The sequence below is a fragment of the Bufo gargarizans genome, chromosome 10 (genome assembly GCF_014858855.1).
Source record: "Bufo gargarizans isolate SCDJY-AF-19 chromosome 10, ASM1485885v1, whole genome shotgun sequence".
NCBI lineage: Eukaryota > Metazoa > Chordata > Amphibia > Anura > Bufonidae > Bufo > Bufo gargarizans.
In genome coordinates, this window is record NC_058089.1 from 71525890 (window position 1) to 71543906 (window position 18017).

Below are 18017 nucleotides of genomic sequence, written 5' to 3' on the forward strand. Positions count from 1 at the left end.
GAAGGAGCAGCATCTGGATTCTCTAACATGGAATTTTCTGTCGTGGTTTTTAAGAGCAATACCTTTTTTTTATTTTTTGTTGAATTAGCTGCGTGAGGGCCTATTTTGTGCGAGACAAGCTGTTTTTATTGGCACAATTTTGGGGTACATTTGGCTGTTTGGTGTCGTTTGATGTGGTAGATCATGTGATATTTTTATAGATCTGGTCATTACAGATGCAACAATACCAAATATGTCTAGTTTTTTTATTTTTACGTTTCAGATTTTTATTTAAAAAAAATTATGTTTTTGTGTTGCCATATTCTTAGAGCCATATTGTTTTTATTTTTCTGGCTATAGTCTTGTGTGAGGGCTTGCGGAACGAGGTGATGTTTTTATTCCTACAATTTTGGGGTACATGCGACTTTCTGATTAATTGATATGTTTTTTTGTGAGGTGACAAAAAAAAACTGTTTTGGCATAATTTTTTTTTGTTTTTTTACACCGTTCACTTGATGTGGTAGATCATGTGATATTTTCATATATCCGGCCATTACAGATGTAATGAATACCAAATATGGCTAGTTTTTTTATTTTTACGGTTCAGATTTTTATTAAAAAAAGAATAATGTTTTTGTGTTGCCATATTCTTAGACCCATATAATGCGACCCCGGCAGTTCAGAGCTCCTGCAGATACACTGGTGTGAAACCAGCGCAATCCTATCAATGCACAGTCTAGTAACCATTTCTGATCATAAATCATATAATCTATTCCCCTTATTTCACAAGACCAGTATTCACTTCCACATAAGGATATAGCAATCAGCCCTCAGCCTTCCCGTCAGTCCATGTTACTGCTATATTTTCGTAGAGCCAATTGTTACGGACGTGATGATACCAAATATGTCAATTCTTTTTTTTTTTTTTTTTTACATTTTACACAATAAGAGCATGTTTTCGTTGCAATTTTCATAGAGCCATATTTTTTTTTTCTGGCTATGGTCTTGTGTGGGGGCTCATTTTTTGTGGGATGAGGTGACATTTTTATTTCCAGCTATTTTGGGGTACATATGACTTTTTGATTTAACATTTGTTTTTTGGGAGGTGAGCTCACTAAAAAATCTGTTTTGGTTCAATGTTTATTTACTTTTTACTGCATTCAGCTGATGGGGTAGATCATATTATGATATTATAGAGTCGGTCGTTGCGGACGCGGTGATACCAAATATGTCCATTTTATTAAAAAAATAACAGATTTGGGGGGAATTTTTTTAATTTTTGTATGTGAAACTTTTTTGTTTTTGTTTTCAAAACACTTTATTTTTATAAAATGTTATTTTACACTTTGTGTTCCCCATAAGGTCATACAAGACCTCTGGGGGACATTAAACTTTTATTTTTTAACTAACATAGTAGCCCCAGTTACAGGGGAGATACACCACCAAGAGAGGCTGTACAGCATAATACAGCGCTGTACTGCCTCAGTGCAGGGCTGATCGAGGTCTATGGAAGACCCAACAGCTCCTGCACTCACCTGGCCCGGCGATCACATGACCACATTGCGGAGACAGGAAGCTGCATACAGATTCCTGATCTGTATATGTATGCAGAGATCTAGAAGGCAGGGACACCCAGGAACAGTCCCTCTCAAGCCCCCGCTCGGCAGCTGCACGATTTGCGTGGAGCTGCGATCTCTGAATGGACGTTCCAGAACGTCCATTCAGAGATAAACCGACCGCCCAAGGACGTTTATAGTCAATGGTCGGTCGATACCAAAATATTAAGTGTAAATCACCCCCTTTCCGAATTTTACATATAAAATATATAAAAAATAAACAAACATATTACATATCGCCATGTCTGAAAAAGTCCAAACTATTAAAATATAAAAAAATATCTCCTATGTGTCGTAAGAGAAAAAAAAAATATGGCCCAGACGTTTCATTACATGTGGTATGCACGCGGCTTGTTTGGTGTTTTCTTTTTTTCACATGGTATTGAGTATCGCAATACTTTTTTACGGTATAGAAATCGAATCTAAATTTTGGTATCGTGACAACTCAGTTATACTAAATATTTTCCCATAAAACTATTTACAATTCTACTCAGCGCTTCCTGCTCTATTATATGCTACTGGCAGATTACTCTGCATTTTGATGGTGACAGGTACCCTTTAAGGATAAGCTACAATTGTGTGGAAGGGTAAGCTCTCCTTTCAATCCATACCTCTAAGTAGAGGAATGAATGGGAACTGTTTTCCATTCCCCGCTTGTTACCTTTTGTCAGCAGCAGCATGTAGGTCCATGTGTGGCTTTTGGGACCTGCACATCAGGACTGGATGCTGGCAGCTGCATCCCTAAATTGTGTCTTGGGCTTTGGCCGTCTCCTCCCTGGAACATTTTGGCTGCTGGGGACTCTCTAAACAGGTTCCAAGATGGCAAGGGACAAGAAGAGTAACATTCTGGTGCTGGATGGAAAGAAGAACGTGGAAATGCTGGAGTTTCATAGTCCGGGACTTGCTTCCTGCCTGTGGGACTCTCCTGTAGTTTGGGATTTGCTTTCCGCCTGTGGGACTTTCCTGGAGGATCACTTTCCCGGGTGGAGAAAGGGGAGTAGTTTTTAACAGATAAAGGAGTGGACAGGTAAGAAAGATGTGTAGCAACAGCAGTGTGATGTGATCTGCTAGAGCCATGGATGCCCTAAACTTGGGCATGCTAATGCTACTATCCTGGAACCTCCTGCTCAGGACCTTGTAAGTAGAAGTCACTTAAAGGCTCTGGAGTCCCTCTTGCTCAGCCCATGTTTTTATAACTATTGGAGGTCTCTTAATTTTTTCTTTTGAACAGGTAAAGAATCCAGCCTGGGAGCCCATACTGAGACTAAAAAGAGGAAAAAAATATGCCACCTGCTCCAAACATCTGTAGGATACAAAAAACAACTCTGTCCGAAATTTATAGCAAAGCTGGTTGAAGATGAACAGCTGTTCTTCCATGAAGTGCAGGCTTCTTTGTCTTCTATTGCCCTCTTGGGAGGCTCTTTACCATTGTGACCTAAAAGAGGTAGAATAAATGCAGATTCGGATTCAGAGTTCGAAACAGAGGCACTATATGCCTTTGAAGGAGAATTGGAAAAGGGGGAGGAATCCTACATGAACAGGAAAGGAGAGAAAATACTACTTTTCAGATTCTATGGATCGAAACTTTGGATATTGAGAAAGTGGTTAAACCCAGATCTACACCAGACAAGATGTTTGGGGGACCTTAGGTCAAAGTGAAAGAAGTTATTTCCAGTGAACTCAAACCTGAAACATCTAACTATGGATGAATGGGAAGAAGCTGAGAAGAAACTATTTATACACAGAGAATTCAAAAATATTTTACTTTCGATTCAGATAATAAAAGTTACACAACCGTTGCAAATGTACTAAAGGAAACAAACATTCTGTTTGAAGACTCATCCCAGCTAAAGGACCCCATGGATAAGAAAGACGAAAACAACATGGAAATCCGTTTCAGCTATCATTTCTACCTATTAAGGCTACTTTCACTCTGGCGTGTCTGGGTCCGCTTGTGAGATCCGTTTCAGGGCTCTCACAAGCGGCCCAAAACGGATCAGTTCAGCCCCAATGCATTCTGAATGGATAAGGATCCGTTCAGAATGCATAAATTTGGCTGCATTTGGTCTCCATTCCGCTTTTTAGGCGGACACTAAAACGCAGCTTGCAGCTTTTTGGTAGCTGCCTGACGATGCGGAGCCAAACTGATCCATCCTGACTTACAATATAAGTCAATGGGGATGGAACCGTTTTCAATGACACAATATGGTGCAATTGAAAACGGATCCGTCCCCCATTGACTTTCAATGCAAGTCAAGACGGATCCATTATGAATAATGCAAATGGAAATGCAAATGGATCCATTATGAACGGATACAAGCGTTTGCATTATTGGTGCGGATCTGTTTGTGCAGATACTAGACGGATCCGCACCGAACACAGGTGTGAAAGTAGCCTTAGCTGCAAAATCAGTGGCAAGATAAATTTTCCTTTTGCTAAACAGCTAGAAAATCATTTAAAAAAAGAAACTTCTAGGTAAGAAATTCTGTAATCCTTACCACTTCTATAAATGGCCACCGTTTTTATGGCAGATGCGTCAGCAGAATCTGTATGGTTTGCAGCTAGAAACTGGTCTTTAATCTCACCAGAGGCCATTGGTTGAAAATTGGGCTGAATACATCCCCATCTAAGAATCATTTGTGCTGTATTCCATTTACAGGGTGGGAGTAAGTCTCCAGCAGTTTTTTCCAGTCTGGTCTCATGTAACAGAAAATTCTTGGATTTTACAGAATATTAGAGAAGGCTACAAAATAGAATTTGAGTCTCCTCCACCAGAAAAGTTAATTCTAACTGAACTAGTGTCTGTAGACGCAGAATCAATCCTGGTGTAAGATGTGACAAAACTTATTCAGCTAAAAGTTGTCACTCCAGTTTCTCATTCATGGGAGATTCATTGGACATTATTGCAGGCTATTTTTAGTAAAAAGAAAACAAATGGATCTTAATGAACTTTAATAAATCAGCATTTTTTGAACAAATAGATAAAATATGGGACTATCAAGATGGAGTTGATCAAGTCAGTTATTCCCCTCATTTCTCAGGATGCAGTTGAGTACATGAAAAACCTCAAAGATGCAGATTATTATGTCCCCATTCATCCGGAATTTCAACAATATCTCCATTTTGCGTTTAAGGAGGAGAAAGAAATTAATAATTCTCCGTTTCGGTGCCTTCCCTTCGAGATCTTTTCTGCTCCCCGTTTCTTCACAAAATTGATTGTGGAAAGTATGTATTTTCTCATACAAAAAGATGTCGTCATTGTCCCATATTTACATAGTTAATACAAGTTCAACCAAGGACGATTGGATGATTTACTTTTGATAGCAGAATACCATGCTTTCCTTGAAACCCACCTAAAGTTGGTCCTAAATCTCCTCTGAGACCTGGGCTGGATCATAAATGTGGAAAAATTGGACTCCCTTATACCAAGAAAATATTTCTGGCAACTCTTCTAGATTCCACGGCTCAATATTCATTCCTGCCAGTATCTAAACAAATGTCAATCTGGAAATAATCACCTACCAGAGGAAGAACGCTTGCCTTGACAGGGCTCCAGATGGGGACCAAAATGGTCGCCAATGCGACTTAGAACTGCTAAATGCCGACAAGACTTTGTAGTCTTGTCGCCATTTGCGCCTAGACCGTCCGCTCGCTGCTCTGTCTCTAAGAAAAAATAGGCTTTCATCCAGCAGACAGACATGCTGCAGACGTCTGCTGGGTGAAGATCCGCCCCTCAGATTACCCGGCATAGAGGGTGGGCGTGGCTTGTGCTCCCGCTTCCAACAGTCTGGCAAGTTTTGGAGTTGAGTCTGTGCTGTGGCGCTGAGCTGCTGGAGACACTTCAACTAGGGCCGCACAGTCCACGGCTGATAAAACGAGGCGAGTCACCCGTATGCAGATTTATTAGTGTGTTTTATAGGACTGGGTCCTTATGGGGTCACAAGGAGAAGGCAGAGATCCGTAAGAACAAGTATAAGCACCGGCTGTGCTGCTTTAACACTCGCTGTCCTGGTCTGCATAGCACTGCTGGGGTTGCATAGCATTATATTGATTTATGATGCTATGTAACCCTTAGATGTCTGGAATGTACTGGACTGACCTAATGCGGTCAGTGTTATCCAATACATTCCAGAACTGTATGCTTTTTTATTTTTTGTTGAATGAGCTGCGTGAGGCCTTATTTTGTGCGAGACAAGCTGTAGTTTTTATTGGCACAATTTTGGGGTACATTTGGCTGTTTGGTGTCTTTTTTTTTTTTTTTTACACCGTTCACTTGATGTGGTAGATCATGTGATATTTTCATATATCCGGCCATTACAGATGTAATGAATACCAAATATGGCTAGTTTTTTTATTTTTACGGTTCAGATTTTTATTAAAAAAAGAATAATGTTTTTGTGTTGCCATATTCTTAGACCCATATAATGCGACCCCGGCAGTTCAGAGCTCCTGCAGATACACTGGTGTGAAACCAGCGCAATCCTATCAATGCACAGTCTAGTAACCATTTCTGATCATAAATCATATAATCTATTCCCCTTATTTCACAAGACCAGTATTCACTTCCACATAAGGATATAGCAATCAGCCCTCAGCCTTCCCGTCAGTCCATGTTACTGCTGGCAGAATGATGAAATAGTGGGACTCCCCCGGCCTGGGGGTTCGCTCAGCAGTTCCAAGGCACACAGATTGACAAGGAGAGATTGCCGCCTATACTGCGCACGTTCTAGAAAAGGGGGAGTGATGTCCGTGCACGGCTCCTTACTGACACGTGGGTGATGGGCAGAGAGCCCTTAACTGCTCCTTTCTGTGCCAAAGACATGTGGTAGAGTTAAAAAGAGGGAAATGGCACTGAAGCAGCCTACAAGGGGTTAAGCACAGGCTAGTTCAGCTGCCAGAGGAGGTCCCCTAGCTTTCTTACAGCTGCCCTCCCCCACCCCTACTGTCATGCTGGTCCCGTCAACACGTGATGCCTGCTGATGTGGTCACTGGTTGCAGTGGCGACTCTCAAGTGATTGTCTTTTAAGGAGTCAGGTGGGGATAGTTTATTTAAACCCATTCTGGGTCACATATAGAATAATACTGGTTTGAAACCCCTTAAAGAAAAATATAAAAATTACTCCTTAAAGAGTTTGGATACACTAATTTCTGGACCTCTGAGACTGGCAGGACCTTTGTTGGTGATCATACTTGCCTGATGCCCAGTGCGGGGTCCCGGATCGTTTGCTCCCCAGCCTTTGTTGCTTGTCTTGAGTCCCTTCATGAAAACCTCCTATTTGACGGCATTACAGCCAATGACTGACCACTGCTTCCCGTGCATTATGTTAAATGTTCATGTGATGCAAGGGGAGCAGATCTCCACTGCAGCCAGAGATTGTCTTGATGCCACTGCAGCCAAATGTTTTCACAGAGAAACCCAAGACAAGCAGCAGAGGCCGGGAAGTGAATGAGCCGGGACCCAGCACCTAGGGATTACTAACGCAAATCTGGCTAGTCTGACAGGTCATGGAAATGAGTGCACAACCCCTTTAACTGCGTGGGCTGTAGCTTAGAAAACCCCATGCTCCTAAGCATCCCAGCTATATTATGTATTTTAAATTTGGTGACTAAAAATTTCATTTGGCTCCTAAATTTTTCAGGTTATGAGCCAATGGCTCCTTGATATTTTTTTTTAGTCTGGAGCACTGCTCGAGTATTTTGAGTCTGATGTCCTCAAGCAGAAACATACTACCGTGGAGACAATATCTTACACCATCCCACTAAAAACGAATATTGTCCTCCTGGAATCTAGACTACCTTTTCCTAAATCAGAGGATTCCTGTACCAACAGGAGTAAAGCAATCTCTAAGGTGGTTGACTTCTCCGTGAATCCTAGAGAAGGATGTCCTTGAAACCTTATATTCTGATAGCCAGAAATGCCAACAAGCAGAGGTGAGGGTCTCGGGTTCAGGAACATAACTTTTAATGTACTTGGCCAAGAGAGATGGCAGAAGATCCTCAAACTTCTGGCAACTTTGGGCCGTTTGGGAAACAGTAATATAAGTGGAATTTATTCTCAAGATCCACTTAATAATTTTATCAGACAATATAATAATAGTAGGTTTCCATCATGGTGGAACAAGGTTGCCTCTTCTTCAGTCTTTGACAAAAAAAATAAAAAATTTGTGGGCAAAAAATTCTATCGTATAAATCTGGCTGTTCATCTGAAGGGCTCAGGCAACCAAACGGTGGATTTTCTGAGCAGACTTTGTATAAAGCCAGGAGAATGGTCACTGAACAGAGACATTCTCCAGAAACTGCTTCACTGAGATGGTCAGCCGCAGATAAACCTGTTTTGCAACAAGACAATCAACTCAAAAAGATAAAGATTGTTTCTTCTCGCTATATCCCAGAGACAGTGCAACAGCAGTAGATACTGTCTCCCAGAAATGTGACTAGCATATGCATTTCCCCCCTTCCCTCTCATTCCTTCAGTGATCAAGAAATTGCAGAGGGAAGCGAGTCATTCTAGTTGCACTATTTTGGCCAAAGAGAAGTTGGTTTCTTAAAATCCTTGTCCCAGAAACTTCTGATGCCACTTTTACTAAGGCAGGATCTTCTTCTACAGAGACCCTGGTGTATCCAGAAGTGGGGAGACTAAAACTAACAGTGTGACTCCAGAAATGGAGCTCCTAAGTGCTTAGTGTCTTTCTGACAGTGTAATTTCCACATTACAAAAGTGTCACTAAAGCAATTTATGAAAAAAATGTGGAAGAAATGGTACCTCTCTAAACACCAAGATCATTTTCCTCCTAAAGTCCCAGATATATTAGATTTTGTACAAGAGGGATTCAATTAAGGTCTTAAACCAAATAACTTGAATGGGTTGGCCTATCTCATACACTGGGGGCATATCTCTAGGACAGGGATGGGCAAACTGCGGCTCTCCAGCTGTTGTAAAACTACAACTCCCAGTATGCCCAGTGTGCCTACAGCAGGGCATGATGGGATTTGTAGTTGTACAACAGCTGGAGAGCCGATCACTGCTCTAGGATATTCCCCCAATGCACTGCACTCTAGGCTGTTTTTGGAAGTCCCATAGAAATTAATGGGAAGCACACCGCACAAGCCTGTGGGGCTGACAGAAATAGCCAAGCCAATATCTTTGCGGCTCTGTTTAGAGATAGCTGCAGGTCCCAGAGGTGGGATCCACACCTATAAGAAACTGGGGGCATATCCTAGCGATATTCCCCCATTTTTTGCAATGACACAACCCCTTTAAAAGGACCAGATATAGGCTCTAAGTTGTTTTTTTTTTTAGACCTACCTCTGGCAGAGCACAAGTGGATTAAGAGGTTTATTATGACCTCTTCACGTATCAGACCAACTCTTAGGGCCGCTTCACACGAGCGGATGCCGTGCGTGGCATCCGCTCCGTGAAAGAGTGCCAAGACCCGCTGCAGACTGCAGAGGCAGGGAGCAGTAACATGACTGTTAATGCTCCGTGCCTCTCTGTGATCTCTTTACTTCGAAATCACAGTTGTCACTGTGATTTCGAAGTAAAGAGATCACAGAGAGGCACGAAGCATTAACAGTCATGTTACTGCTCCGTGCCTCTGCAGTCTGCAGCGGGTCTTGGCACTCTTTCACGGAGCGGATGCCACGCACGGCATCCGCTCGTGTGAAGCGGCCCTTAGACATTCCATTCCTGTCTGGGATCTGACAATGGTACTGAATAGTCTATGTGATCCCTCTTTAAACCACTGGATGAATTAGGCATAATATGCTTGTCTCTAAAAATGTTTTTTGGTTACTTCAGCCCGCAGACTAGGAAAATTTAAATCTCTGTCCATCAAAGAGCTTTAGATTAAAATTCTTGAGGATAAAATCATGTTGAGGATTGACCCTGCTTTCTTGCCCAAGGTTATATCGAGATTTTACAGGAACCAGGACATTTTTCTACCCTCCTTTTGTACTACTCCAAAAATGACCAGAAACTACAATTTCATTCTCTGGATGTCAGAAGATCCGTTATAAAATATGTTGAAACAACAAAAGGTTGGAGGAAGGATCCAAATCTGTTTGTCCAATTTTCGTGGAAAAACAGAAGAAACAAAATAACATCTTAGCAAGATAGTTTAAGAGGACAATTTAAGAATCTTATATGATCCTCTTGAACTTGATGGACTTATGTCTTTTTTCCATTGTATTAACTATGATTCCTAGTTTGGTTCACGTTAAAGCCAATTCCACCAGAGCAATGTCAGCGTCATGGGCAGAAATGCAACAGATATTTAAAGCAGCAAGTTGGTCTAGTTTTTAATATATTTTGTACACATTATAGACTGGTTGTTGTTTTTCAATCAAGACTTGGCCTATGGATGGAAGGTCCTTCAGGCTGTAGTCCAACCCTAAGTATTGGTCTAATCTGGTATTGCTCCTGTGGTGTTGTCATGGGGGACATCCTGGAAAGTAGGAATTAGTCCTACCAGTAATTGGTTTTCCAGGAGTCCGAAATAACAGCACCCTTAATTAGCCTTCCCACGGTTTGTTTATTTTGCTTGTGAAGTTAATCATGTGAAATATTAATAGATGGGTTGCAGCCATCCTGGCATTGTAATTGGAAAAACACTGGTGGGTGGTGGTGGGAGGGTTCTTTTAACCTCTGTGTTCCTGTCCAGACATGGCATAGAAAGAACAACCTCCTATGGTGCTGTCATGTCGGACTCCTTGAAAACCTTCCATGATCAAGAAAATTCTGAGGGAATCAGCCAGAGTATTCTAGTGACACCATATTAGCCAAAGAGAAGATGGTTTCTTAAAATCCTTGTCCCAGGAACTTCTAATACCACTTCCATTAAGGCAGAATTTTTTCCCACATATCCAGAAGTGGAGAGACTGAAACTAATGGCCTGGATCCTGAAAGGGAGATCCTAAGGGCTCATTTTTTTTCAGACAGTGTCATTACAAATTGTACAGGAATTAAAAAAAAAAAAAAAAATAATAATATATATACAGTACAGACCAAAAGTTTGGACACACCTTCTCATTCAAAGAGTTTTCTTTATTTTCATGACTATGAAAATTGTAGATTCACACTAAAGGCATCAAATCTATGAATTAACACATGTGGAATTATATACAGGGAGTGCAGAATTATTAGGCAAATGAGTATTTTGACCACATCATCCTCTTTATGCATGTTGTCTTACTTCAAGCTGTACCAATTAAGCATATTAGGTGATGTGCATCTCTGTAATGAGAAGGGGTGTGGTCTAATGACATCAACACCCTATATCAGGTGTGCATAATTATTAGGCAACTTCCTTTCCTTTGGCAAAATGGGTCAAAAGAAGGACTTGACAGGCTCAGAAAAGTCAAAAATAGTGAGATATCTTGCAGAGGGATGCAGCACTCTTAAAATTGCAAAGCTTCTGAAGCGTGATCATCGAACAATCAAGCGTTTCATTCAAAATAGTCAACAGGGTCGCAAGAAGCGTGTGGAAAAACCAAGGCGCAAAATAACTGCCCATGAACTGAGAAAAGTCAAGCGTGCAGCTGCCAAGATGCCACTTGCCACCAGTTTGGCCATATTTCAGAGCTGCAACATCACTGGAGTGCCCAAAAGCACAAGGTGTGCAATACTCAGAGACATGGCCAAGGTAAGAAAGGCTGAAAGACGACCACCACTGAACAAGACACACAAGCTGAAACGTCAAGACTGGGCCAAGAAATATCTCAAGACTGATTTTTCAAAGGTTTTATGGACTGATGAAATGAGTGTGAGTCTTGATGGGCCAGATGGATGGGCCCGTGGCTGGATTTGTAAAGGGCAGAGAGCTCCAGTCCGACTCAGATGCCAGCAAGGTGGAGGTGGAGTACTGGTTTGGGCTGGTATCATCAAAGATGAGCTTGTGGGGCCTTTTCGGGTTGAGGATGGAGTCAAGCTCAACTCTCAGTCCTACTGCCAGTTTCTGGAAGACACCTTCTTCAAGCAGTGGTACAGGAAGAAGTCTGCATCCAAGAAAAACATGATTTTCATGCAGGACAATGCTCCATCACACGCGTCCAAGTACTCCACAGCGTGGCTGGCAAGAAAGGGTATAAAAGAAGAAAATCTAATGACATGGCCTGATCTGGACCCCATTGAGAACCTGTGGTCCACCATCAAATGTGAGATTTACAAGGAGGGAAAACAGTACACCTCTCTGAACAGTGTCTGGGAGGGTGTGGTTGCTGCTGCACGCAATGTTGATGGTGAACAGATCAAAACACTGACAGAATCCATGGATGGCAGGCTTTTGAGTGTCCTTGCAAAGAAAGGTGGCTAAATTGGTCACTGATTTGTTTTTGTTTTGTTTTTGAATGTCAGAAATGTATATTTGTGAATGTTGAGATGTTATATTGGTTTCACTGGTAAAAATAAATAATTGAAATGGGTATATATTTGTTTTTTGTTAAGTTGCCTAATAATTATGCACAGTAAGTCACCTGCACACACAGATATCCCCCTAAAATAGCTAAAACTAAAAACAAACTAAAAACTTCCAAAAATATTCAGATTTGATATTAATGAGTTTTTTGGGTTCATTGAGAACATGGTTGTTCAATAATAAAATTAATCCTCAAAAATACAACTTGCCTAATAATTCTGCACTCTCTGTACATAACAAAAAAGTGTGAAATGACTAAAATTTATGTCATAGTCTAGGTTCTTCAAAGTAGCCACCTTTTGCTTTGATTACTGCTTTGCACACTCTTGGCATTCTCTTGATGAGCTTCAAGAGGTAGTCACCTGAAATGGTCTTCCAACAGTCTTGAAGGAGTTCCCAGAGATGCTTAGCACTTGTTGGCCCTTTTGCCTTCATTCTGCGGTCTAGCTCACCCCCAAACCATCTTGATTGGGTTCAGGTCCGGTGACTGTGGAGGCCAGGTCATCTGGCGCAGCACCCCATCACTCTCCTTCATGGTCAAATAGCCCTTACACAGCCTGGAGGTGTGTTTGGGGTCATTGTCCTGTTAAAAAATAAATGATGGTCTAACTAAATGCAAACCAGATGGAATATCATGCCGCTGCAAGATGCTGTGGTAGTCGTGCTGGTTCAATTTTGAATAAATCCCCACACCAGCAAAGCACCCCCACACCATCACACCTCCTCCTCCATGCTTCACAGTGGGAACTAGGCATGTAGAGTCCATCCGTTCACCTTTTCTGTGTCGCACAAAGACATTGTGGTTGGAACCAAAGATCTAAAATTTGGACTCATCAGACCAAAGCACAGATTTCCACTGGTCTAATGTCCATTCCTTGTGTTCTTTAGACCAAACAAGTCTCTTCTGCTTGTTGCCTGTCCTTCGCAGTGGTTTCCTAGCAGATATTCTACCATGAAGGCCTGATTCACACAGTCTCCTCTTAACAGTTGTTCTAGAGATGTGTCTGCTGCTAGAACTCTGTGTGCCATTGACCTGGTCTCTAATATGAGCTGCTGTTAACCTGCGATTTCTGAGGCTGGTGACTCGGATGAACTTATCCTCCGCAGCAGAGGTGACTCTTGGTCTTCCTTTTTTGGGGCGGTCTGCATGTGAGCCAGTTTCTTTGTAGCGCTTGATGTTTTCCCAATTTTTCGGACTGACTGGCCTTCATTTCTTAAAGTAATGATGGCCACTCATTTTTCTTTACTTAGAGTTTGTATTATGGCAAGAAAAAAGCAGCTAACAGTCTATTCAGTAGGACTATCAGCTGTGTATCCACCTGACTTCTCCACAACGCAACTGATGGTCCCAACCCCATTTATAATCGAGAATGCCAAGAGTGTGCAAAGCAGTAATCAAAGCAAAAGGTGGCTACTTTGAAGAACCTAGAATATGACATATTTTCAGTTGTTTCACACTTTTTTGTTATGTATATAATTCCACATGTGTTAATTCATAGTTTTGATGCCTTCAGAGTGAATCTAGAGAGAGAGAGAGAGACTCTTTTGATGTCACTAGCTTGTACACCTCAATAGATCACGATAGAGGCATAGCTGCAGTACAGAAATGTTTGGATACCAGCCAGCATACTAAAGGAAGCCAGGAGTTAATCATTGATTTACTTAATTTGGTGTTGCAATATAATTATTTTGCATTCATGGATCATTTTTATTTGCAATTGCGCGGGACCGCCATGGGTTCAAACGTGGCGTCCACGTATGCAAATATATTCATGGCAGCCATTGAAGAGAATCACGTCTATGTATCCCATCACTTCAATCAGGTATTGGGGTGGTGGAGATACATTGACGATATCTTCCTGATTTTGGCAGGTAATGAATCCCCCTTTCACAACTTTCATCATTTTTTGAACCTCATTGATCCTGACATCAGTTTTACCTTAATGTTTTCAACTGAACAGGTTCAATTTCTTGATACAACAGTACATGCTGTAGGGGATAATTTAAATACTGATCTGTATACTAAGCCTACTGACTGTAATAATAGATTTGGATATGAAAGCTGTCAGCAGATATCAACAATTAATGCCTTACACTATAGTCAGTTCTTAAGAATCAAGCGTATTGTACAGGACTCAAAAAAATTACCATATCAGATATCAGGAAATGTCAAAAACATTTAGAGATGAAGGTTACCCCTCTAAAATCATACACAGGCATTTATCTACCTATGAACCATCAATACTCTGACTCCAAAAAATACAAGATTCCTTTTTTCAGAACAAAGTAATCAGATCAACATCATCATAAGAGAACACTTGCCTATTCTGACCAGTAATTTGAAGCATAATTAAAGAACTTACTGTATCCCCACTAATGTCACATAGCCGCCCACCTAATTTACGGGATAAGCTAATGAAAGCAGATGTATCCAAGAAGATAAATGTGCAAACGTATATTGGCACAAGGAGATCGAACTGTTATCCTTGCCTGAGTTGTGTCAATTGTTCCTACATGTTAAAGGGTGATGTTTTCTTTCACCCCACTTTGGGGACCCGACATGACATCCGTCATTTCCTGATAGCACATATGTGATCTATCTTCTTCAGTGCCCATGTAATCTGCTCTATGTTGGAGAGACTACTTGGGACCTGAAGACAAGATTAACTCAACATAGGTACACAGAAAAGAAAGGACTTAGTGTACTTTCACACTAGCGTTTAAGTTTTCCGGTATTGAGTTTTGTTATAGGGGCTCAATACCGGAAAAAAAAACAAAAAAAAAACACTCCCGTTCTGTCCTCTTTCATTGTCAATGGGGACAAAACTGAACAGAACGGAATACTGCAAAATGCGATCCGTTCTCATAGCGGAGAGCAAACTGCAGCATGCTGAGGTTTGCTTTCCGTCCTGGGATGCGGAGCAAGACGGATCCGTCATGAATCATAATGCAAGTCAATAGGGACGGATCCGTTTTCTCTGACACAATAGAAAGCTGATCCGTCCCCCATTGACTTTCAATGGAGTTAATGACAGATCCGTCTTGGCAATGTTAAAGATATCAACACCAAAAAGGGAAGGCATAACACAACTAACAATATATAAATACTTTATTGCTGTACCAAAAAATATAAGATAAAATACAATAACAAACGGAGCGATGGTGGATAAAAGACACACAGGATGGATAAATGCTAGGACAAATAGATGACTAAGTCACACACTTTTGTTGCTTTGACATGCCTATAGATAAAACATCACAGTTAATAGGAGATGCCTGCATGGACATGGTCATGTGACCACAGCCTGGAATGGAAGATAGGAGCAATAAAAGGGAAAATAAATACATTACCAAATTACAGCTACCACCTTAAACTATTTTAATCCCCTTTACGACCCAGGGTCTTTAAAGATGGTGTCCTACTAGAAGATGAGCGAATGCCGTAGCTGTCAGGTGCCTGCTGTTTTACACAGCAGACACCTAGAAGCATTGTGCGACTTAACCCCTCAGATGCAGCACAAATGGCTTCCCTGTGAAGAAACTGATGGAGCCATCTGGTTGGTATAGCAGCCTCAGGCCTTCTAAAGGCTCCGAGGCCTGCAAGAGCGAAGTTCTTATAGAGGGACTCCATACAAAATAGTGACTCTCGAGTATCCTGCGATATTAAATCATTGCAGTCTACTAGAGAAGTGATCTAAGGGGTCTTAAAATAAGTGAAAAAAGAAAGTAAAAAAATAAATAAAATTAATATATATATATATATATATATAAATGTGTGTGTATATATAGTCCATTTCATGTTGGTTCCAAGAAACTAAATATAAGATTCTCTCCTGCTGGTACATGACACCCGTACGACTTCCCATGTTTGCTGGCGATGTGGTGCAGCATCGGGCTCCATATATGTTCGTCATGCCTGGCCCTGAACCCCTTGTGGAATGAGGTTTCCTCTCTCTATAACCACCTGTATGTGTCTCTCACAGCTTTTATGGCCCTTTTTGTCGTTCTATGGCCCCTTTTGTGGGCAGTGATAGGGGATATTCTCTATGTAACTAGCTGGGTGGAAGGACCTATAAAATAGCTAGTTGTTGTTAGGGGTGTTGCTTGGGCACTGGTAGAAAAAGGAGACGTACACATACAGGATGTATACAAACCACAGTGCCTTTTTTTTTTTTTTTTTTTTTAGATGGTAAGTCCAAAATGAAAAATAAACATGGGGAAGATATGTGAGATGAGCAGCTACAGGAGCATATCTTTTTAACACCATAGTAATGCTGGTTAACCCTGTTAATGGGGTTGTCTGACCTCAGCAAATGGCATTTATAATGTAGAGAAAGTTAATACAAGGCACTTACTAATGTATTATGATTGTTTTTGTTGCTTCCTTTGTTGGTGTGATTCAATCCATGGTTACGACCACCCTGTAATCCAGCAGCAGTGGCCGAGCTTGCACACTATAGGAAAAAGCTGAGGCCTCTGGTGGCTGGGACCGTGGAGGTGCACATTTTCCAGCACTTTTTTCAAGCAGCATGACTACCACTGCTGGCTTGCAGGGTGGTCATAACCATGGAAATGAGCAGTGTATAATGTGATGGAAAAATGTATCCAGCCAGCAAAGGAAGCAATATAGACATTAACAATCTGTGCCTTGTATTAACTTTGCCTACATGATAAATGCCATTTGCTGAAGTGAGAAAACAGGTCTGTGTGTAAAGAGATTAATCAATACTTGAGAAAAATAATTACATGTCTAGACCAATCACTGTGTACTTTTTCTTTTTTCTAATTTCTAGAAATGTCTGAGTGTTCAACGCTGGAAAGCCTCATAGAGATGGGATTCTCCCCAAGTAGAGCGTAATGTTATTTTTGTCATTGTCTGTATATAATGTATGTTGTCCATGTCTGCTGTTGTATTTAAAGGGATGTCCAGTTTTGTCATATTGATGACCTATCCTGCGATTAGGTCAGTAACCCTTTCATGCAAGTTACTTGCTGCATTTGGACGTACAGTCACGTCCAATTTGCTTACCGGGGCTGTGACAATAGAGCAGAGACACCGGGGAAGCCGGCAAGGGACCAATCGGAGCGGTCCCTTGCCGGCAAGTGCTCTGATTGGTTAGTCTCTGCAGACTAACCAATCAGAGCGCTTTAGTGCTAAAATGCCGGTTTCAGGCTGTGATCTCCACGCTGGAGATCACAGCCTGAAATCAGCCATGAACCCACTGTGCCCCCAGTGCCTCTGATGATTATGCATCGCCCCTAGATGCCCCCTGCAGCCTGATCCTCTGTGCCGGCTCTGATGGCAGCGGCTCAGGAACGGAGCTGCTGCCATCAGCAGAGAGTGCCAGCTGTAATTTACAACTCGCACTTTGCTGCTACGGCCAAAACCGGTGCTGGCACAGATTTCGGACATTTAACCCCATAGATGCAGTGGTCAGAACCTGCCCATGGCATCCATGGGGTTGAGAGGGAGGAAGCTCCCTCTGTCTTGCATTGGGCCGCCGCTGCTGCAATGGCAGTGGCCCGATGGCTGCCATGGCAACTGGAGCGCCTTACAAAGGCGTCCGGGCTGCAATGTACCTAAGAATGATCAGACCCTGAGGGTCTAATCAGCCTAAGTGTAAATGTAAGACATACTATGCACTATATAGCCATCAGGCCCACTGGATCTTCAATATCCAGATGGGTCTTGATAAAAAAAATTGTAATAATAAAAAGTGAAAAAATAAAATAAAAATTTAAATAGAAATAAAATAAAAATGGTCTTTTCTCATATCCGTTCATTTATGTCATTACAAAATGAAATAGAAAAATTACACAAAATTGGTATTGCCACGTCTGTAACGACCTGATCTATAAAAGTATCATATTACTAATCCCGCACGGTGAACGTCGTAAAAAATAATGTTTAAAAAAAAATACGGAATTGTTGTTTTTGTCACCTCACGTCCAAAAAAAAAAAAAAAAAGACATATGTACCTCAAAATGATTCCAATAAAAACTACAGCCC

The 18017-nt window shown here is 41.4% G+C and overlaps 1 protein-coding gene across 1 annotated transcript in view; it reads left to right on the forward strand.

Annotated features, from left to right (window-relative positions):
• UBXN1 (UBX domain protein 1) overlaps positions 1–18017 on the forward strand; it is a 239545-nt gene that overhangs the window by 30488 nt on the left and 191040 nt on the right. The window contains exon 2 of the mRNA XM_044270967.1: positions 16801–16861. Within this exon, the coding sequence (XP_044126902.1) occupies positions 16803–16861 (59 nt within the window). The 5' untranslated portion in view covers positions 16801–16802. The remainder of the gene's footprint in view (positions 1–16800; positions 16862–18017) is intronic.